At 48.0% G+C, this 23,171-nt stretch overlaps 1 protein-coding gene and 1 non-coding gene across 14 annotated transcripts in view; both read right to left on the bottom strand.

The window, feature by feature from the left end:
- Nucleotides 1–67: 67 nt before the first annotated feature.
- ATXN1 (ataxin 1) overlaps nt 68–23,171 on the bottom strand; it is a 391,544-nt gene continuing 368,440 nt past the window's right edge. For all 13 annotated transcript variants that reach the window (XM_032425008.1, XM_032425004.1, XM_032425012.1 and 10 more), the window contains 2 exons: nt 15,799–17,854; nt 68–993 (listed from right to left, as the gene is read on the bottom strand). In XM_032425008.1, coding sequence (XP_032280899.1) covers nt 463–993; nt 15,799–17,694 — 2,427 coding nt within the window. In that variant the 5' untranslated portion in view covers nt 17,695–17,854 and the 3' untranslated portion in view covers nt 68–462. The remainder of the gene's footprint in view (nt 994–15,798; nt 17,855–23,171) is intronic.
- LOC116645068 lies at nt 3,803–3,927 on the bottom strand. The gene has a single exon (XR_004301896.1). It is a non-coding gene; the product is annotated as a small nucleolar RNA SNORA40 (small nucleolar RNA).

Here is a 23,171-nt window from a genome sequence, read left to right on the forward strand (position 1 = left end):
CCCCCCCCCCCCCCCCCCCCCCCCCCGGCCCCGCCCCCCCCCCCCCCCCCCCCCCCCCCCCCCCCGCAGCTCCCTGCCCCGCAGAACTTCCTCGGGGTGGGGTGGGGTGGGGGGGGTGGTAAGCGGCGGAATCAGCGCCCGGTGGAGGCTTCTGTGCGGCTGGAAAAGGCAGGTGCTCGGAAGCCACATTTCGTTTCTACCGGGACGCCGGGAGCCTGCACGCGGGGGCGGGGGGTGGGGGGGCCCTGCCCCGCCCCCTGCCCCCCCACTGTCATTGCCAGACACTCCTGGAAAAGCAAGTGCACCGGTCTCCTGCGCAACACCGGCTGTAACTCTAATGACAAGGTTAGAACAGAAACCTAAAGAGGGTAACATGTAAATACTGTGTTATTTAGCCTACAGTACAGTAATCTGGATACAAACGATAAGGGAGAGCCGAATTTCCTTTTCCCCACATTCCCTCTACTTGCCTACATTAGACCGGCCTTCAATGCAAATCTTAACCTCCTGAGGAATTAGAGAAGGCTTAGGAAGAGTCAAAGGTGGCTCGTCTTCTGACTTCTCCAGTTTGCGGGTCTCCGGGGCCGACCACCTCCTCTTCCTCGTCGCTGTGGGCTTGCTGGGTTCTGTTTTGGTGAGCAAGGGCGCTGCAGGCAATCCTATTTTTTCCGGAAACTTGAGTTCGCCATTCTCAGACAGCATCTGGGCACTTCCCTGGTTGATGCCGTTCTCCTGCTCCGCGTACCTGTGTCTGCTGCCTGCCAGGATGTCGGTCTTTGAATGCTTCAGCAGGACGCTGGCGGGATCCACGGGTGGGCCCTTTTTAACAGAGCCGTTCTTCAGGTTCTTGAGGGTCAGCGAGATGCAGACATCCCCAACTGAGAGTTTGGAACACGGCAGATCAAAGAGCTGGCTGGTTCTCTCCGGACAGCAGGATGACCAGCCCTGTCCAAACACAAAAAAAGGGTACTCTACCAAAACCTCCACGCTGACCTGTGGAAACAGGGAGAGACAGACAGGCAAAGGGATGATGAAGACATCTGATTCTTGTTTTATGCCATACACACCCACACGTGCATGAGCCAGATTTGGGGGGGGAGGGGGAAGACTTCGTTCCCCAAGCCTCATCCATCCACCAACACACACATACGAGCCTCTTGATTTGGGGCTGTATGTGTACCTACCATATATCGGTGCTGGGAAGAAGCCAGTAAAAGTGCCTTTAGTATTCAAAATACCATTTTACTAAGTGTCAGCTCTCTAGCTGGCCTCCTTTAAAACAAATGGATCGGCCCCCAAGGATGCCAGGACAGATACTTAGTGTTCAGCACTGAGCCAGGCTCTGCAGGGGACTCGAGCACAAGATACACTCTTATACTTTATCAGCTCATTGGAAAAATGCTATTCTCATGTATGATAGGGCTAATTAGGAATCAGAGTGAGACTGTGTGCAGGCAGCACTTCCCTATTTATCACTGTATCCCTGGCCCCTGAAAGGGCCCCTGGCATATGGTTGAAGCTTAATAAATATTTACCCGATACATGAGTGTGTACTCAGGAATTGAGGGGAGCAGAACCAGTGAAGGCTGTAGTAAAGAGGGAGGGCTTCCCTGGGACCCTGAAGGCTGGGCAACATTTGGAAGGTTTGAGGAGTGGACAATGTTGGGGAGAGGGTAAAATTTAGGACATAGAGAGCTCAAGTACTTGGTCCATCCAGGGTCAAGCACCAGGTACTCAAATCAGCCTGTGCATTTGTTTGAAGACAACTATCAGAAGTGGGGGAAGCTCAATAGACTCTCAAGAGCTTGCTGTTTTCTCTACCACCATGTGCCATGTGTGCACTGTGCTAAGGAAATAAACTGAAAAAGCCAGTCCTGGTCCCAAAGTAGTTCACAATCAAGTGGGCAAAAGAGGCACATGAACACAATTGCTGATCAATGTGGCGAGTGGGGTTATAATACTGAATACCAACATTAAGTTGCTGGAGGGCAGAGGATAGGCATAGACCAGTTTGAAGAGGAGGTGATTAAGGAAGTCTTCCTGGATGAGGATACACTCTGCTGAGTTTTAAAACGTAACGGGGAGTGGAGTACAGGTGTGGTTGCAAGGAGAAGACACTCCCGGAAATAGGGATAGGTGAGCAAAGCAAGGAGATAGTGTCCAGTGAAAGTCCTACTGTTGCCATTAAATTAGGTTGAAATGCACTTGAGGTTCTAACAGTTTAATTTTCATAGAAATTTTTTTTCTTCAACTTTATGCTATATAAAAAAGAAAAAAAAACAATGAAGTAGTTAAAGAGTCAATTTTCAATGGCTTTTCTAGGGATAACAGACTAGGTAATCTGGAACAATCTTCTCACTGAGGACAACTAAATGCTCTGAACAAAAACCAACCAAACAAAAATTAAGGGTGAAATGTAAAAAATGATTTCTTGGGGGCGCCTGGGTGGCTCAGTTGGTTAAGCGACTGCCTTCGGCTCAGGTCATGATCCTGGAGTCCCGGGATCGAGTCCCACATCGGGTTCCCTGCTCAGCGGGGAGTCTACTTCTCCCTCTGGCCCTCCCCCTCTCATGCTCTCTCTCTCTCATTCTCTCTCTCAAATAAATAAATAAAATCTTTAAAAAAAAAAAAAAGATTTCTTATGGCATTAGACAGAAAATAAGATAATGAAAAACCACCAGGTAAGGCTCAGAAAAGGGTGATGGCTGAGAGATTTAAACCTATTTTCCCCTGAGGGCATCTGCACGTTTCAAACTTGAGCAGTTTCAAAACCAAGTAGACCTCTGGTAATCTCAAGGGGGTGGAGGATGGGGGAGTAGGGAATGAAATTCAGGGTACCCTTCAGGTGTACCAAGGGAGGGTGCTTTCTGGTGAGCTCTACTCTTTTGGGCTGTGACCCCAAAGTGCTGAGTGCTGTACTCTAGAAGTAAGGTGAACCAGAAGTAGACAGGCCCTCTCAAGGTCTGAAACTCAGATTTTAATCATCTTAACCCCTGAAACTGGGTTAAGGTCTTGAATTATTTCCACAGTTTTTCAAATAAAAGACACTCAATTAAAAAAGAGGGGCAAGGTCCATGAACAGACCAGAGGACATGAATAAAAAACCAATAGAAACAACAGATAATAGAAACAGACCCACAGGGGCTTCTGAAGTAGAGTCATCAGATACAGACATTAAAATGACCTATGTTTACAATATTTAAGGAGATTAAAGACAAGTTTGAGGGTTTTGGTAGAGAACTAGAATCTGTTTTCAAAAGATCCAGGGAAATTCTAGAATAAAGAAACATACATTCACTAAAATCAGGAGACTGCAATGGATTTTCCAACAGAATAAATGTGGTTGATGAGAGAACTGGCGAACTGGATTCCTTAATTAGTGCTTTGGAAGGAACTATACAGAATGAGACACAGAGACAAAAAGATAGCTAACACAGAGGAGAGGAGAGGTGAGAGACATAGAAGACACACTGAGAAGGTTTAACAGACACATAAATTGAATCATACCAGGAGAAGAGGGAGATCATAGGGCAGGAGGAATACTTTTGAGGAAATGATAGCTCAGAATTTTCCAAAATTGATATGAGACAATAACCTGCAGATTCAAGAAGGCCTAACCCCCAAGCAGGAAAAAGAAAAAGAATTTCTCACCTCAGCAGGATTCAGCTAAACTGCTACAAACCAAAGATAGGAAAAGAAAATCCCCAAAGTCTCCAGAATAAAATATGCATTACCTCCAAATAGGCAACAATTAAATTCATAGTTGACTTCTCACTAAAAAGAATGGAACTATTTTGGGTATCATGTTCCTTCTCACCTGTATCAAAATTCCCATTGAATAATGAGTTCTGGGTTGCAAGAGGATTTGTTTTTTCCCACTTGTCTAAGTCTTTGTCTGTGAGCTAAACAAAACCAAAAGCAAGTGCAAAGATTACAGGTGGGGAGTCTGTGAAGTCTGTCCATATTCATGTGGAGATGAGAGAAGCCCAACCATAAGAACCGTAGGCTGACTGACAGTGACAACTGTGGATGGAACAAAAGTTCTTTGTAGACAGGCGATTTTGAAGATTGTGACTCCCACTTTGGAGGGGCTAAGGTGATCCGCAGTGGAAGGAATCCCATGTGAAATCTCTTAAATAAAAATTTATTGACTTAAAAAATGGAACTGTTTTATCTAGCAGACAATGGAGTATCTTTAAAACACTCAAGAAAAAGACTTGCCAACCAAGAATTCTATATTGAGCAAAAGGAGCCTTCAGGAAGGCAAAATACATTTTTCAGACAAACGGTAATTAAGAGAATTCACCACCAGTAGATCCGCACTAAAGAAAATACTACCGAGTCTTCTTTATGTAGAGAAAGAAATCGATCTAGATGGAAGTTTGTAGATGCAGGAAGGAACAAAGAACAATGAAAATGATAGATGTGGGTAAATCAAAATAATATTGACTATATATAATAATATTAAAAATGCTTTGTTGAATTTTTACACAGACACACATACACAAACACAGAAGTAATTAAAATATCCCCCCCCCAAATCTAAAAAGTAGTAAATTTCCATGTGATATGGACTGTGGCTTTCTATTTTACCTACTTTATCTTTTTTGATAACTATGATTGATTTAGTTGTACACACGCTTCTTGAATGATGTACTTTATTTGTTCCATAAAAGTCGTAAGTATTTTTAGAGGGAACAACTGGAGTGAATGTTCAAGTTTATTACTCTAGAGTGTGTGTGAGCGTGAGCCCATATAAATGTGCATATTATCGGGGGGGGGGGATTGTTCTGGGCTATTTTAATAATGTAAAGAGAGCTAAAAATTTTTGAGTGTCTACTACCTGTCAAACATTTAGGTACAAACTTCACAAAAAGTATTTTGTTTATGCTCACAGCAGACTAGTGAAAAAAAAGTACTAGTGTTCCAATTTTACAAATAAGGAACTACGGTCTCAGAGAGATTTAATCACTTGCCTAACATCATAACTATGAGCTGATGGAATAGTGATTTAATCCCAGTCTTTGGCCCCCAAAACCCATTTTCTTTCCCTATGCTCCTATCTCTGCCCCTGTGAACAAAGATATTATAATGCCACTAAAAGAGATGAATTTAACATTTCCACTACCCCCAACAGTGATAAATGTTAGTTGAAATAAGTAAGATCCAATGGCACAAGCTCATTGCTTTATTTCATTGTTCAGAAAATTGTGGAATAGTGTCTGCCTTACATCTACTCATACAATTCTCATCTCCCTACATAATGGGTGATGAGGCTGATATTTAATTACAGAACTAACATTATATCACACATATATGTATTTGCATATACGTATGTACAAAGATACCTACAAGTTACAGTATCAGATGGGGATGCCCACCGAGTTCCAAGTGGGAGGACCAGCCTGGAGCTGGCTCCATAAATCCTGTCCCAAACCTCTTAGAGCCATTAACATCATACACCAAGCAGAAGGAACAAATCCTACTTCAAGTGGGGATTGTTTAGCTGCAATTGAAAGTCAGAGAAACAGTTCTCTAGTGTAAATACCCCCTAAGAATCTATTTGCTTATCCCCGCCTAACACTGGTCAGAGGTAATGTAATGTCCATAACACTACAAACCCAATTTCTAAACACACTGGCCTCTATTATGACTTTGTGTTTTCCTACATGATCCCTTGTACTTGGGTAGAGTCTGTGTCTCCTTGCTGACAGACAGTCTGACACCTGCTAATGGTCAGGTTCTTGGTGTGTGAGCCATATTATACAAACCCCTCAGAGCAGCCAACATTTCATGTTCTGATATAACATTTACTGTATACTTGTAGACAAATCTAACTGAAAACGTCCACATGTTACCAAGTATCTGTAGATTCATTTTTAAGGAGAAATGTCTTCAAGGCCTTTATAAGAGGTAACATTGCTGATCACTCCAAAAGCTATGATGCAGATGCATATGCTTCCCATAATATACATCATAATGTTTGGGGGCATTTTGAAAGCCCTTCCTTACTCTTTCATCTCAAAACTCCCAAGACAAGTCTTGGAATTAAATGTTGTAACGTGGTCCATAGCTTGAAGACCCCACCTAAAAATTCATGAAAGTGATGAGGAGAGAGAAGATTATTTGAGCTGTGGACTAAAAAGAGCTGATAATAATAGAATTTATTTTTAACCTGGATAGGTTGGGGAAGGTCTTCTCTACCACTTCAAAGGCTTGCTTTTGGTCCCTTCCTCCTAAATTCTGGCTTTGTCTCCTCCCAGAGAAGCTCTGCTATCCTGGGAAAAGATACCACACCGCACATCCTCAGCTGGGTCTATGCAAACCAGGAGCAAAAGACTATTCAGATAATCTGATCATTGTAAGCAGTGGACAGGATAGCTCAGGCCAAATGTTATTTTTGCCCTCACTAATTACTTATCTTTGCTAATATTTATCCTCACTAATATTTTTCTCCTCCCTAATTATGTAGACTGAATTATCTAGATGATGCATTTTTTTTGATCTGCATATATGTGACCTAAAATAAATTTTTTCCTCTTTCTTTGGTGAAAGTCAAACTCTTGTTGCACATATCTCAAATAAGCACACTAAAGTATTCATAACAAATCTATTTTTATTTCATAATTAGGTTTGTCAGAAGGACACAAACATTTTTAAAGGTTAACTGATCATTAACAGTTAATGAAGAAATCACACTAAGGGATTTTTCTGTGAGAATAGAGATGGTTAGGTTGATCTCCTTGGAATTCCCTTGGTGGGGAGCATTATCTACCTCAAAACACGCTGTACTGTTTGGGAGATGAAACAAAGAAGGTAGGATTTTGTGACATGATGTTACTTGAAACCAGAATGATCAGTCTGTGAATTGCTTGAATTTGAGACCCACGTGGGTCTTCCCTATGGTGCCAAGAGCTTCAAGATATTGTTGATCAAGTGTTCACACTCCAGGGTTTGCAGTTTTAGTAACGTTCAATATGTAATCCTGAGCACCTGGTAAGTGTTGGGGACTAGAAAAGTGTACCTCTGGTTGAAGATCCAGTTCTTGCCTTCAGTGGGGAGACAGAACATGCAAATGAAACAAGTAACTTCACAGGGGTGGAGTTGGATAATGGCAGCCATGTTATCTGATGATGTCCGCTTGGGTGTCTATTGGCAACTCGAACTTTACGTGTCCCAAATAGCCCCCCTGGTATGGCCCTTGCCTACTGGTGTCTGCTCTGTTCTTCTCCATGAATGGCATCCCCATGCTTCCAGGGGTTCAGGTCAAGGTGCTGGGAATAATTTACTCAGCTCTTTCTCACACTGCACATCTCTAAATTACAAGCAAATCCTGTTAGTTCTGTCTTCCAAATATATCTAGAATGAGACTATATCTTCCTGCCTCCACCACCACTGCCCTGGCCAAGCCAGCTTCTCACTGGGAGAAAAAGCTGCCACGAACAACTCACTGCACTGTAGTGACACTGGTCTCCTCACTGAACTCCAAAAGACACGAGCTTCTGGGTCTGTGCATCTGCTGTTCCCTCCATTTGGGATCCTTCCTGCCCTGTGTACTGTTGCCTCCCGTTCCCCTTTACAGAGAGAGCTTCACAGACCACCACCCTATTTGAAGTAACGACCCTCCATCCCTAGCATCCCCATCTTCTCTAGGCTGCTTTATTTTTTTCCCATAGCACTTATTATATTTGCTTACGTATTTGTTTGTGCCACCTCTTCCCCCAGACTCCCCCAAGACTATATGCTCCACCAGGGTGGAGATATTGCCTGTTTCGCTCATTGTTCTCTCACCAGAGTGTAGAATACTTCCTGGAGTGTAACAGGTGCTCAGTAAAAATCCAAAAGAATAACCAGTTCCGTGTTCGCTTTCCCTACGTAAAAACACTGTAATGGCACCAATGGCCAACAGAGGTCAATGTTTAGACGCCAGAAGGCTCTGCCTGTCCTTGTTTCTTTTCATCAGCCAGGACTAAATTGGACTTCCGGTCCTCCCCAGGGAGAAGAGCAGAGCCTTCCCTGGGTCTGGCTCACCCCTGAACCAGCAGCTTTCTGGGCTGAGTGATCGCTGCCTCAACTCATCTTGATTTCACCGAATCACACTTCAGTTGCTTTCTCTCCACTCCTGAGTTCCCTTTTGCTCTTTCAGATGTGCTAATAATCATTAATTCATTTCATGATCATCCTGGGGTTCAAAGAGTCTCTGATGAAACCCCAAGGAAAATATATCCAGGAGGGCAGTGCCATATAAAACCCAAGCATGTTACATAACTTCTGGCGGCTCAACACGGCCCATTTTTTTTTCAACCCATAAATACATTCTTTTCCAAACACTTTGAGCAGTCTGCAGGATGAAATGTGAGCACGAATAGCCTTTGTCCTATGTCAGCTTGAGGCCCGTCTGCCTTTCATCTCTGGATGCCTTGTAGCCAGCACCTTTCCTTTTTAGGGGCGGGTTACCGCCCGTCCTTTTCCACCCTTTCTTGCCCTCCTCCTGCTGCGGCAGGCTCACCGCTGCTTCTATGAGAAATCTGCCCACCCCTCCCTCTCTCCAGCACCCCCTCACCCCAAATCAACTCCTCTAAAACGATCACCTCCAATTTCTATTCAGGATGGAAGAACCAAGACAGAGAGGCAACACATCCTCGCTTCCGGGCTGATGATTATTTATTCAACGTCACCTTCCTGGTCTGGCTAATGACTGGCTTTTAAGATCATTTTTAGCTCTTCTGTGTGTAAGTTTAATAAAATTCTTTTAACTACTTAGTCAACAACTACTGTATCTAAACACTGTATGCGTATCCACATATTTTTGCTGTTTGGGTGTATATTTCAATCTTAGATTGGTGCTATGTCTATATACACACATATGTACATACCACCAAAAACAAGATATAAAGAAAACAAAACGTCTGTTGTTTAAATATGTCTCCCCTTTCCTCCACGAGAATCCCTGTTTTCACAAATGTGAAGGGCATCTGTTTTACAAAACATTTTTGCTTGACACTATCCCAAACGTACAAATTCTGCCCCTACCCGGGATCAGCAAGATCTCTCAGAAGCTGGGCTTCAGTGAACATGGCTTGCTTTTGGTGAAATTATTAAGTTGGGAATTGCCAACTTTGTCTGCAAGTGAAATCCTTGATCCTGTTTTACCAGGAGAAAAAAAAAGCCAATCTGCTTTCCTTAAAGGCCAGTGTGCATGATTATGTTCTCAACATGGAGCAATGATTACAGGGCTAAGTGAGAGACCCATTTTCCCCAGTGTTTAAAAATCATTATTAAAAACAGTCACAACTCTTCAGTCGAGTGTAAGAATATCTGTGAGTGTTCTATTTAAAACATTTAATCACGTTAATGCTAAAACCTGACTCAGTCTTTGGTGGAAGTGTTTCAGGGTTGTTCGGTAAACCCACACCCTAGCTCAGAGACGCCCCCAAACACAGATCCCGACTGACATGCTGGGTTCTCCTCATACGCTGTAGGCTGGCTCCCAGGGCCTCCACTGCAGGGAGGCCCCATTAGGATCTGACTCAACAGGTGGCTGGAGCAGCTCTCAGACACACAGAATTCTATCCCACCTGCCCTCCTCCTCTAGGGTCTTAAAAGGTATGCCTTAGGAAAACAACATATTAGTCTCTGCTAAAAAGAAATGAGCGATCAAAGCCACTAAGTGACATGGAAGAACCTTAAATGCATATTGACAAGTGACAGAAGCCAGTCTGAAAAGGCTACATACTGTGTGATTCCAACTACATGACATTCTGGAAAAGGCAGAACTACGGAGACAGGAAGAGATGAGTGGTTGGGTTGCCCGGGCTCCGGGGTGGGGGTGGGGATGGGCAGGATGCACAGGAAACATAGATTTTTAGGGCAGTGAAACTACTCTGAATGATACAGCAATGCTGAATACATGACATGATGCATTTGTCAAAACCCATAGAATGTACAGCACGAAGAATGAGTCTTAACGTAAGCTTTATGGTTAATAATCATGTATCAATACTGGCTCACGGGTTGTAACACATGCACTACACAAGTGCACGATTTTGATAATAGGGGAAACTCTGTGTCTGGGAATCCCTCTACTTTCTGCTCAGTTTTTTTTTTTTAACTTAAAACTACTTTAAACAATAAAGTCTATTAACTAAAAAACAGCTATAAGCAACAATGAGAGTCTGCTTCCATAATACACATAAGATTCCCTGGTTAGGGGCACGTATATCACACATAGACTAAAGGAGAGCCTTTTTCTTTTTCTTTTTTTTTTGGAGGGGTCACAGACACATCAACAGAAATGTGGTTCGATACCATTTCTTTCTGTTGGAGCCTTTCTGGCGTGAGCATCGAGAGGAGGATTATCACCGACAACTGGACCACAGCCCCAGCGCTGGGCTTTTGCACACGGGGAGGTCACTATCTATTTTTTGATACATTAGGATTCATTCCCACCAAGCCCCACATGTGAAATGCTGGCAAGTTGGTTTGCCTTGGCTGCTAAGGGACCATACAGACCTCTGTGCTGCTCGCATGAGGTTTGGCTACTTTTAGGCACCAGCTAATCCATTAAAGCATAATGCTACCACTGATGAGTCAGAACATAGCAGTCAAATTAGAAATAGTGCAATGAAAGAAAAGCCGTCGGCAGGTGTGCAGTAAGCACATCATTATAAAATACTAGCATGTGCGTGCGTGCGCGCGCACACACACGCACGCGTGTGGCCCCCCAGGACAGCTACGAGAGGTAAATGGCACTGAATATTAAGCAGCCACCAAGGAGGTGAAGGGAAGCAGTCACCTCGGGAGGATCTGGGAAGTGAGAGACAGCCCTAATAACATAAGCAGCTCGCCAGTTAGGAAAGACACAGTCCAAGGGAAGTGTCACCCCAGAGCACTTTACAAATAAAATTCACTACAATTCGACTGAGCAAGTTTTGCGTACTCTTCAGAAAAGCTGAGCCTGGGGAGCATGAGACAGAGGGATGGGCAGGCGGCTCACAGGCAGAAAGGGTTTGCCGGATGGAAGTGGAAGGCTCCCCGGGGGGGGGGGGGGGGGGGCATCCTGGGCAGAGGCTCGCCCAGTGGGCACCTGGCAGAAGAAAGACACATGAAACCTTCATTCCTGGGGCTCTTACCGATGTGGACGGCTGGGCCACCAATGCATTCCTCCAGGCCAGCTCACACTTGGGGAAATACAGCGGGGCTGTACGCAGGAGGGCATTTAGCCCCTCCTGGAGAAATAGCGGTGTGGGTGCTCTGGAACATCATCCTTCTTTCTGGACATTTCTAGACTGCCTCTCCTTTCATAGGTTCTTTTTTAGAGCATGAAGCCTTTTATTTATTTTTTCAGAATCTAACGTTTCTCTCTCTCTTTTTTAAAGATTTATTTATTTATGTTAGAGACAGCACGAATGGGAGGGGCAGAGGGAGAGAGACTCTCAAGCAGACTCTGTGCTGAGTGGGGAACCAGATGCAGGGCTCGACCTCACGACCCTGAGATCATGACCTGAGCTGAAACCAAGAGCCGGCCGCACCACCTAGGCGCCCCTAACCTTTCTCTTCCCAGGGCCAAAGCCCCCTAAATTGAAGCAGGGACGGTCACGGACATTGTCAAGGGCCTACCGGGTGCTACACAGTGCGCTGGTTCCTTTGAACACATTTTCTTGAATCCTTACAACAACCCTCATTCTTCCCACTGTGTCAGCAGACTGGAAGGCTGAGATGGTTTGCACAGTAAAGTATTTGTGCACTAATTCGTACACGATTTGCACCAGATCCAGCGCTACGGAGGGGTGGAAGATAGATCCAGACTTAGGTATTTTGGTCCTGCATTTTCTTCACCAGCTCACCAGCTCACCTGCTTCCCACTGCAGCAGAGGACGCCCCCCCATCCTCTCGCTGAGCCGCACTGGCTCCCACTATTGCCCCGGGGATCCCCTCTGGGACTTGCCATGGACTTACAATCTTGGAGAAGAATATCCAGCAGATTATATTTGGGAGTGAGGCCCCAAGGGAAGTGATTCTGTTGTCCATCGGGGTTTCAACCAGAATCACTGAACATGCAGGCAGGCTCTCCTCCCTGGGGTGGAATGTGCTACCTGTCCCCGAACAGAAGAGGAAGGAGACACAGAGTGGCCAGAAGGAGGTGTCGGGTGGTGCATTTGGTGGGAACAGATCACACCTGGAATTCTCCTTCGCTCTCCCACAGCAGCGGGCCAGAGGACTGGGCACAAAGACACTGCCTTATGCAGAAAAACACTGCAGCGGGGATGGCCGAGCCCCGGGGACGGTGACAGCTTGGCGACAGCGCTTTTCTCCCACACCACCTCGTCTGGAGCTTCAGCTGGAGACAACACTGGAGGCGTCTTTCCACAGTAACAATTAGGAGTTCAGCTCCTTAAAATAATCACCAAAACGAACCCCGCCCTCTGTTTTAGACAGGATGGCTTCAGTTCCCATGAGGTCTGTGGGCCGATGATGAGCATGAGGTCTGCGGGCTGATGATGAGCATGAGGTCTGCAAAGATTCCTTCCATGTCCCCCTTCGGTTTTTGGTCAGCGAATGCTGGTGGTGTCTACAAGCCCTGTCCTGCGAGGCACAGAAGCCCAGTATTGCAAAAACGGAGGAGGCCCGCGATATACCTTGTATAAGGAATCATTTGCCTGTTTCAGGGATGAGAAAAACAGCAGCTCTGAGGGAAAACAACCTGTCTGGCAGCTGACCAGAGCCCAGGCTCGCGTGGCCTTCCCCCACCATCCGGAGGGGATGCTCACCGTAGGTTTTCTGAGGTCACACATACCCCCGTGGCTCTCTTTCCACGCGGGGATTTATGATTGGAGTCATAAAACCATCCAGCTATTGTGCAGAAAACCAGCCCGTCTCCCACAACTTCCCCCATCAATTTTGTGATTTTGCTAATTAAGTTAAACAATTTGCACATCCCTAAATCTCCCCGTGGGTGCAAGTGTGAGTGATTTCTAACGAGCTGAGAAGACACGGCTGATCCTCCTCCAGGCCAGGGGAGAAAACTTCTCAGCACCACAATGGTGAGGGAGGCAAGCTCGCAGCCCTTGGAACGTAAATTAAATCCAGATATCAGCTCTCTGGCTCCCTTCCTCCTCCCCCTCTCACTTTCCCTCTGATTCTCTCCTGATCCCGATTCTGTCACTTGTGGTGAGCACAGCTGGTGGAGTATTTTAGCTGTGATGATGTCAGCCTGTTTCTGATAGGCTTCTGGGTAAAGCGACAAATCATTGGCCCTGTCGGGGCCTTGCACTTTGTTTCTCCAGCTCAAAACGCAAGCCACCTTTTTAGCAGGCGACAGCCCTCCCCAGCATGCGGCACCCCCAGGCGGGGCCGCCCTGACAGACCTGCGAACAGGCCGTGACAAAGATTCTACCTTCTAATTTGCACCCTGGCTGTCAGCAGAGACTCGTGGTCTGGCTGCCGGAAGGAAAAGAGACTTCATGGGGAAGCCGATTACTCTATCATTCAAGCATCCATGGTGCAAAGTACCGAGCAGGGAAACACAGGAAGCTGCTTCCTCTCCAGAATGCCGGGTCCATCTGCAACCTCGGGAGGCCTGGGAAGCTCGCATCCACTCGGATGCTGGGGTCTTGGAGATGTTGTCTGCAGCCGGAACTGTTCTCGATTATCAGGGTGAAAAGAGGTGCGGGTAAGGAACCAGCAGCTCTCCGAAATAACACCTCTTCCCGTGCCTGCCCCCGTTCACAGTAACGCCTGAACGGCTGAAGGTGCCATGAAAAAATGCACTTTCATTCTTGTTTATTTTCCATGCTTCACCTGGAGTCTGTTAGAAGACAACTTTGCTAAAAACAACTTGTTTTCCTTCTACCCGTGCCCACCTCCAACGCGTGCAGGCAGGTGGGAGCGAGCCGCACCTACGGACGGGCAGGGAGTTCGAAATAAAGATGCCACTTAGAAAAAAAAAAATCCTGATTTTCGCTATTTTTTTTTTTAATCTGAACTTTGAGAAATCTCTCTTGGATCTTACCAAAGACTGTAAGCCTACGGTGACATTGCACCAGAAGAACAGACATCTTCGGAGGCTAAAAGTTCTTGGCAGTGTGGGGCCTCTGACGTTGTGTCAGACCCCACATCTGGTCATTCACAAGCCCTTCTGGAAAACACTGGAAAATCCCCCCTCCCCTGCAACTTGATCTCTTAAAAATACACTCAGAACAGTTCAAACCATTAACGAGTTTTTCTTTTGTTTTGTTTTCCCAAACATCACCTATGCCCTGACCGTTCTCAACTCAGAGTTGAAGGAGGCGCCGTCACTTTGGGGTTTTTTCGAAGTCCTCTATGTAGGGGCACCTGGGTGGCTCAGTCGTTAAGCGTCTGCCTTCGGCTCAGGTCATGATCCCGTGTCCTGGGATCGAGCCCCGCATCGGGCTCCCTGCTCAGCGGGAAGCCTGCTTCTCCCTCTCCCACTCCCCCTGCTTGTGTTCCCTCTCTCGCTGTGTCTCTCTCTGTCAAATAAATAAAATATTAAAAAAAAAAAAAAAAAGTCCTCCATGGAAACATTCCCAGGAGAGCAGGGCTCAGGGGCTCGACAGCAGGGAAGCCCCGAGCCTGGGGCCCAAACCTGTTTGTCTCCAAGCCACTTGGACAGGGAGAGTGCTGTTTTCTATAAAGGGGCTGTGGAATAGAAGCGTTCAGTGATTTAAGACACTGTAAAAGAGAGGACTGAATGAGACCGTAGAAATTCATAGAGTTAATAATACTTCCAGGCTTTAACACACCTGACCTTGCCTGAATCTTACCCCTTGGGGTTCCTACTTACTACATGCACAGGAGATCACCTTGGGATTCCCAGACAATGTTAACCATGCCTTTGATTTTCTACATTCTGATGCTTTTGACATTTTGGAGCCTGGCTGACTGGAGAGACTGCCCCTCCTGGGGTTAGCTTCGCATGCACACCAAACACCCACACTCCCAACCCACCTCCTCCACTGGGCTCTCACATCTATCTGCCCTCATCACTCCAGGCCCAGGTACCAGACACCCAGGGATAGCCCCTATGCCCCAGAGCCCCCTGAAATTATTCACGCCAGCCAATCCTCAGTCTGCTTACCCTATGTTGCTCATTCTTTCCCACGGAAACTACCCTACAGGCTCTTGGCCATGTTCCCTTCTGGTCCCCCCTGCCTCCTCACTGACCCTGGTGCTCCCGCGGGTGGCCCTGCATGGCACACCCCGTCTTTTAGGGATCTGAGTAGAACAAGCTACCTTTTCAATGGCAGGCCATGTCCTCATCTGTCGGCCTCACCGCACCTAAATGATAATAGCACCTACATTTTAAAACACAGACGCTGGAACGGGATGTGGCCATCTAATGTCCCCGCCCTGACCAGCACTGTCTTTTCCTGACAGGGACAAAGAGCACAATGACCCCAAGAAGGCCCTTGAGCCCTGCAGTGTTTCTCAAGCAGGGTTCCTCATTTAAACCAGAGAACTAAAAAAAAAAAAAAAAATCTTGAGTGGTGATTTTCGGAATCCTACAGAGGATGGTCCCTTACCAGCCCCCGTCTACAGGAGCATGGAAGTGAATTCATTACAAACAGCGGATGCCTTGGGGCACTGGGGCTCATCTCTCTCACAGAACCTGGTCAGGATAGAGGATAGGTCTACAATCTGGGTATACATGAAAACCCTGAATTCTCCCCACAGCACATTCGGGCCTGCCTCTTGGAAGACACTCATCTTGCCAGGGGAACGATGATGGGGGCATGGTGGGTGCCCCTACCTGTGCCGGTGAGAGGGGGTGAACATTACCTGTGCTCGGTGCTCCCCAACCGCAAACTGGATCACGGCCACGCCGGGGTGGTGGCTGTCCTCGATCCTCTCCACCGTGCTGGAGTCGATCTTCAGATCGCTGCTGATCTCCGCACTCTGGATGAAGTCTTCCGTCTTTAGGTCCTCCACCTTCTTCAGCTCCCCGTTGGCCAACTGGATGATGGAGCCTTTCATGAAGTAGGGGGGCAGCGTGGGGGGCGCCGAGGCGGGGGACGCCACCGACTGCACCACGGGCAGGTGGATCTGGGCCTGCACCATGGCGGGGTAGGCGGCCTGCGTGACCAGGGCCTCGGGGCTGAAGTTCTCGCTCTTGGGAAGGGCGGTGGTGACGAAGGTGTGAGGCATGGCCGCGAACTGGGGCGACGAGGTGGCTATCGCGGGGGCTGCTCCCGACCCCTCCACGTCGGCGCTGCCCACCGGGATGAGCAGGGGCTGCGTGCCGGGGATCACCAGGTGCTGGGGCAGGCTGCCGGCGTAAGTGATCGCTTGTTGCTGGCTGCTCAGGTAGCCGATGACCGGCGCCTGCGTCCCCGCATAGAAGGCGGTGGCTGGCAGTCCCACCGGGAGAGGCTCCGAGGCGCTGTGTGGGGTCTGGATGACCGTGTGCGGGGACAGCGTGGCAACGGCGGCGGCCTTCACGCCTTCGGGGCCCAGAGCCTGTTGGGGTGACAGCGCGTAGGACCGGTGCCCGGGCTTCCCTAGGTGCAGGCCGCTTTTGTCGTTGAGGGTGGAGGGGGAGGCCTCCCGGTGCGTGACCTGCTGCACCTCCAGGTCCGCGGCGGGGGTGTTGCTGGTGGGCAGGACCATCACAGAGGCCCGGACCCCCGAGGAGTCCCGGCCGCCGTAGTCGGCGGCGCTGGGGTGGACCACCACGTGCCTGGACTCGTACGGGTGAGGAAGGGACTTGCCGGCCTTCACCAGGCCCAAGTCGGCCGAGCTCGGGGCCCCGTACCTCCGGCCCTTCTCCACCTCCCCGTTCAGGAGCTCCTTGGCCTGCATGGCCTGCTGCAGCCTGCCACTCTCAGCTTTCTTGGCGGCCTCGCGCGGCACAAAGTGGCTGCCGGAGTCGGTGTATTGCACTACGACCTGGGGGGAGGGCCCCAGGGTGAGCGTGTGTGGGATCATCGTCTGGTGCGGGTGGAGGTGGACGGGGATGGCCGGAGGAGAGGCCGTGCGCCCGGCGCTCTGCGGAGAGCTGGAGATGTGGACGTACTGGTTCTGCTGCGCGGGTGGGGGGGACCCCGGGGTGATGAGCCCCGGCGTCCTGCCCAGGTGCTGTTGCTGCTGCTCAGCCTTGTGTCCTGAGGCTTGGCTCAGACTGCCCATGTTGGCCAGCAGAGTGGAATAGGCCTCCAGCTGGGAGCGCTGGGATGGAGTGGTGGCCCCCGCGGCAGAGGCCACGGCACTGGTGACGGGGCTGGCCGTCGGGGAGATCAGCTGTGAAGGGATGAACCCGGCGTAGGGCCCGCTGTACTGGGAGGACCCGATGAACTGGAAAGTGTGTGGCAGGTGAGCGTACTGCACGGGGGACACCGGCGTCCCCGACTGCGGGGGAGGGTACGCCGCGGGCAGCGTGCTGGTCGCCGGGACGGACCTGGGCGCGCTGGGCGGGGAGTAGTCCAGCCCCGTGGACAGCGCTTTGTGTAAACCTATTCCCTGTTGTAAACCGAGCTCCCCCGAAGTCCCCGCCGGGCCGTGCCTGCCGCCCCCGGGGGCGCGGCCCCCGGGGTTGCCCGGGAGCCATGCCCCAGCCTCCGCCCGGTGGTTGTTGCTCGGCGGCCCGGCGGCCTTCTCTTCAGAAGGCCGGCTGGTGGCGGGGATCTCGCGCTTCTTGGGAGGCAGGCATTCGTTGCTCCGCTCTTGGTTGGATTTCATTTTTCGCCGTCCCCCCTCCACGGTGACTGTTTCACTGTCTGGCTGGCTCTGGGTTTAGTCTGATACATGGAAAGTCACATTTGATTTCTGTAGGGGATCCAGGCTCTTCATGAGGAATCATCTCCTCGTGGGTTCGATCGACCGGCCGCAGCTCTGGAAGCTGGGAAAAAGGAAGAGGGTGGGGGACAAGGGGAAGAGGCAAGGCAGGAGGAAGGGCAGGAGGAAAAGGAAATCAAAATATCAGACTGAGACTAGGCCTCTGGCTTCACCGTGAATTCCCAAAACCTGATAAGAGCCCCAGCGTGAAAGCACAAAAAACACTGGCCGTGCTGGACAGCAGGTCAGAAAGATGAGGAACATACCAGGCGAGTCAAAACCTTAAAGCAGATGATTTCTTTCAATTTTTAAATTTTTTTTAAAGTAGGCTCCATGCCCAGTGTGGAGCCCAACACCAGGTTTGAACTCATGACCCTGAGATCAATACCTGAGCTAAGATCAAGAGTCAGATGCTGAACTGACCGAGCCAGCCAGGCGCCCCACAGCAGATGCTTTTTTTATGGCATTAACAACTCCCCTAAGACCGTCTGCATCTCCTAAGACCTGTTTCTCAATACTCTCTCTCCCTTTTTTCTTTTCTTCTTAGAGGGTAGATGGTTTATTTCTTAAATTTCCTTTTCAGAAACACTGGTCCCTTCCTTACCTCTTCGTTCCCTTGCTGGAAAATCAAATGAAGCCCACAGGGAGGGTGACATTGGGGAGAATCAGCCTCAGATGCAGGTGCTGGGAAGGAGCAGGTGAGGAGTGGGGGTCCCGAGCGGTCTTTGGGCATAAGGTTTGAAGCCTCATCTATTGGAGCTACTACTCAAAGGTTCTGCCTGACTCTGGGTCCATATTTGATCCACAACCATTCCCTCTTCCCTAACACACACACACACACACACACACACACACACACACACACACATGCCAACTCAGCACAGGCAGCCAAAAATAATCTTGTGCTCTATAAGTTTCCAAAGAATTCCCAGTACAGCTACTCATATGGTAACAGAAAGCCAAAAGAAATCTGTGAGACAGTTAAAAACTGAATATGGTTATGCTTAAAAACAAGAATAAGAATGTGCTAATAGGGTGGATGCACTGAAGATTTTTTCACATGCTCCCTTCATTCCTTTCTTTCTTTCCAGGTAGTCTCTGAGTTTTCTCTTCCCACCGCCCCCCTCCCTTTCTCCTTGGGAAGGGCCAACCCACAATTAACCCTAGAGATGAAACCTCTTTCAGATCAATCAGACCCGTGTGCTTAGCCCTGGATCTATAAATAGTGGGCCGGGAGCCAAGTGTTATGGGCACACAGCTCAGTCTCTCAGTGACCAGTGAGCCCCAAGTCACCATGACTGTGTGTGCACATGGATGCCCACTGGCAACAGACAGAGAACATCAATGGCACCAACAGGAACTGGGCTAACAAGCAGCAGGTGTGAGTGCCCCCTCCAGGCAGCAGCTGCAGACAGGAGCAGTGCTATGTGCTGGGATCCTGGGAAGCTGCGGCATGGGCCTTGGGCTTTGGGAATTCCAGGCCCCAGGGGGTTTTGGCATCCTACTACCCAGACCCTCTTTTTTTACAATCCGATTTTAAAGCAAACACAACAAGGCAGCTGCCTTCAGCAGCCGATCCTGGCCAACGCCCAAGCAGTGGCGACATCCCTGCGGTAACACGGCCTCTTTCCTCTCCTCTGCCTGTACCAGCTTCTCCCCCATCTCTGTCATCTGTGTAGCTACACTCCCCCACCCTAATCTGTAACTTTTGTTTTGGTCCATGATTTAGTGGTCCTTGTTGCTCTTGCTTCAGCATCATCACGGAACATCAACACAAAAGGGCAGATGACACAAAAGGAAGTCCCCATCCTTAATGGCTGTGATCCAGATATATATGAGGTAGAAGTGTATAAATTCGGTGTCTCAATGTCAAAGGTCATTTCAATAACAACAGGATTTGTCATGTGACAAGAGAGGCACTTTAAAGACTGGGATGGAGGGGCACCTGGGTGGCTCAGTCAGTTAAGTGTCTGCCTTCAGCTCAGGTCACGGTCTCAGGGTCCTGGGATCGAGTCCTGCATCGGGCTCCCTGCTCAGCATGAAGTCTGCTTCTCCCTCTCCCTCTGCCTCCTCCCCACCACTTGTGCTCTCTCTCTCTCCATCTCTGTCTCAAATAAGTAAGTAAAATCTTAAAAAAAAAAAAAGACTGGGATGGAAACGAGGACGTTAATGCTGGAGAAATATCTGTGCTGAAGGAGTATGTCAATTATTTGCCCTCCTGACCTAGGGCTTCTAGAAGTCCAAAGTAACTGTGTTCTGTGTAGCCTTCTTTTATAAATAGTGCAGCACATAATTTACACACAGTATTTGCAAATCAATCAGGATGACAGTGCTATTTTTTTCTCTCTTTTTTTTGTATAGTGGTAAGTACTATTTTTTAAAAGATCTATTTATTTATTTTAGAGAGAGAGGGAGCTCACATGTGCATGAGCGGGGTGAGGGGCAGAGGAGAGGGAGCGAGAGAATCCTCAAGCAGACTCCCCACTGAGCGAGGAGCCTGCGCGGGGGCTCGATCTCACCACCTGAGATCCTGACCTGAGCCGAAATCAAGAGTCGGAGGCTTAACCAACTGAGCCACCCAGGCGCCACAGTGCTATTTTCAAAACAATGACAGAACAAAATTAAACTACAAAATTATAAAAAATCAGTGGCCCCTTCTGGCTGCTTAAAAAGTACTGACAATGATCTTTTATCTTTAGATTTCAAGAGTCACTTAAGAAACAATTGTATAAGCTCTCACATTCCCAGGCCAACTAGCAAAGGAAAGTCATTTAGGAGATCTGCTCAAAGCAAAGCGTTCCCTGCGCCCCCTGCTGGTTCCACAGCAGCACTGCTCCAATAAAACCCCACAGGATTTCATTAGGGATGTTCATGCAAGAGTGATATGTCAGAATCCAAAATGAGAACATTTGCATATAGTAGGCCCAGCCAGTAAGAGAATAGGTTAATTAGCCCAAGGCAGCTCGAGGGAAGAAAAAGCAGCAGCATAAAAGTCCTTTCAAAGCCAAGCAAAATGTCAAACACATTCAGAAGAGGTCCATTAGCAATGCAAATGTAAAATTGCTTGTACAACCAAATGCACAATATACAAAACTAGAAAACCCCTCTGAAGGTACTTTTTAAAGAACCCAGCTTTAGCGAATCTGAAAAGGAATGCTGACTTGGTTCTCAGTAGTGCCTTAGTTTATTTACAGTGTTCATTTGAAAGACACTGGCTTAGCTGGCCCTCAAGGTCTCTGTAGAGACTCCAGGGCTGGTCTTCTGCTAATGGACCAGTAAGACATATTGGCCTTATGAAAAGCAATCCATTGATGAACTTCTTTTCCAGATAATACTAATGGTAAATCCAGGATCCAGAGATTAATACAGGAGCTGGAAAACCTAGGGCCAGACTGATAAAAATTTTAATCTATCCTCCCGCTACATTTAGCAGGACCATGTCTCCTATTTACCAGTGCAGCTTGGAGGAGAGAGGGGCTTTCTAATTCTGGGGCATGCGTCCCTTCTCTGTGTTCACCAGCTCTGTACTATCTGAATCTCCCATCAGGGATAAGCACTGAGGTGGGCGGGGGGGGGGGGGGGGGGTTGAGTCGCTGTATTTTCAGAGAACCACCAGAGGGCGCCACAGTTTGCCACCAGGTCCCTTGAAGGCTGCTCGATTATTCACGGCATTGAAAGAATGGAGAGGTATATTTTGAAGGTGGAAGAGCACTGAAGGGAAAAAAGGAAGGGAGAGAGAAAGAGATACAAAAAAAAAAAGAGAAGAAGAAAAAAGGAGAGTAGGATTTTTGCTTTTAGGGTCTCTTTCTAGCTGCAAATGGCCTTAGTGTCCCTAATAACCTTCTTGGGGCTGAAACACACTAGTGGTTCACCTGGGCCCCTGGGGAGCTCGTTTCTAGATGCACAACAGAAAGAGTTCTTTCAAACATGGGGCCACACACTATTTTATAAATGCTAAGTTACCAGAGAACCACACATGCAGATCCCATTGTGCAAACATCATTATTAAGAAAGATACTGGATGAGTCAAGGCAAACTTAGGTATGGTTTGCCTGAGAACCTCTGTTCTGAATGCACTCATCTTAAGTGCATTCTTTATGTCTACATTTCTCTCTCTCTCTCTTTTATAATTTAGCTCAGTGGCATAAGGCCTTGCTCTCCAAAGTGCTGTCCTCGGACCAGCAATGCCAGTCGCTAACCCCCTCCTCCCACCCCCCAGCAGCTCTAGAAATGCAGGATCTCAGGCCCCACCCAGCCGTCCTGATTTAGAATCTGCATTTTAACAAGATCTCCAGATGATTCATATGCACAAAAAGGTTTCAGAACCTCAGGTATGAGATTAAATTTTCTAATCATCAGCTCCTAAACAAATTAAACATCTCTAGCCTCTCTTTCTGATGGAGTAGTTTCTGAGAAACAAACTGGGTGCTGTATATGCAAACACAGAGTGGATGGAGCCTCGGAGATAAGCAGCTAATATTTAGGGAATATTCAGGGGTTTATTTTGGGGTCACTTTGACTCAATATAGTTCTAAGTAACGAATACTCCTTTTCTTCTGGTTCTTTGTGTCTCCAAAAAATATAGGGGAACACACTTTTAAAAAGCTGTTATCATCAATTTTATACATGACTCAGTCATCTCCACGAAGAAAAACAAAATTTAACAAAAGAAGCCCCACACTTCCATCTCTCTAATTCAAAAAAATTTCCCCCATTACCATGGATTTACCCTCTTTCAGAAATGATAGGAAAACAAGATGCCTCTGAGCCTGCAGATGTGGGAATGGGTCTCCACGGACTCTGAGTCTTGTAAATAACAATGAACTGCTTTGAGTGGGAGTCACTCCTTAGAACTTGATACATACAGTCCTAAAAATGCACCCCAAGGGCATGGCAGTAAACGGGGTTGCTCTGCCTAGCACGCCCCGTGGTGTGAGTTTCTCAGTTTGAGTGGATCCCACAGAGGCACGGTTTCAGTGTTAAAGAGGGAGAGATGCAGATTGCTGAGCTTGGGTCAGTTCTGGAAAAACCGTATGAGCATTTAGGAAACAGAACATCTGGCCCCGATAGGCAAGGTCACCAGGGCACGGCCAGGATTCTCTAAGTCCGGAACGTGCCAACCTTCCTTTCTGTTTTATACTGCGGCTAAACTGGAAGGTCGGTGTCGTGCCCTGCAGAAGGGACTGCATTCAGGTTAAATATGAAAAGGAGGCCTAACCCCATCATCCGTGGGACTCCCAAGATGGAGAAAGGTGGGCTGGATGATAGCACAATCAGATACCTTCACAGCTGATTGCACAAGCATGCCCCAAGGGACGTGGATCACACATTCACATTCATCAACTACTTACTTCATTTCTAGTACTTACTGTGGCCCTTAA

The sequence above is a fragment of the Phoca vitulina genome, unplaced genomic scaffold (assembly GCF_004348235.1).
Source record: "Phoca vitulina isolate PV1807 unplaced genomic scaffold, GSC_HSeal_1.0 scaffold31, whole genome shotgun sequence".
Classification (NCBI taxonomy): Eukaryota; Metazoa; Chordata; class Mammalia; order Carnivora; family Phocidae; genus Phoca; species Phoca vitulina.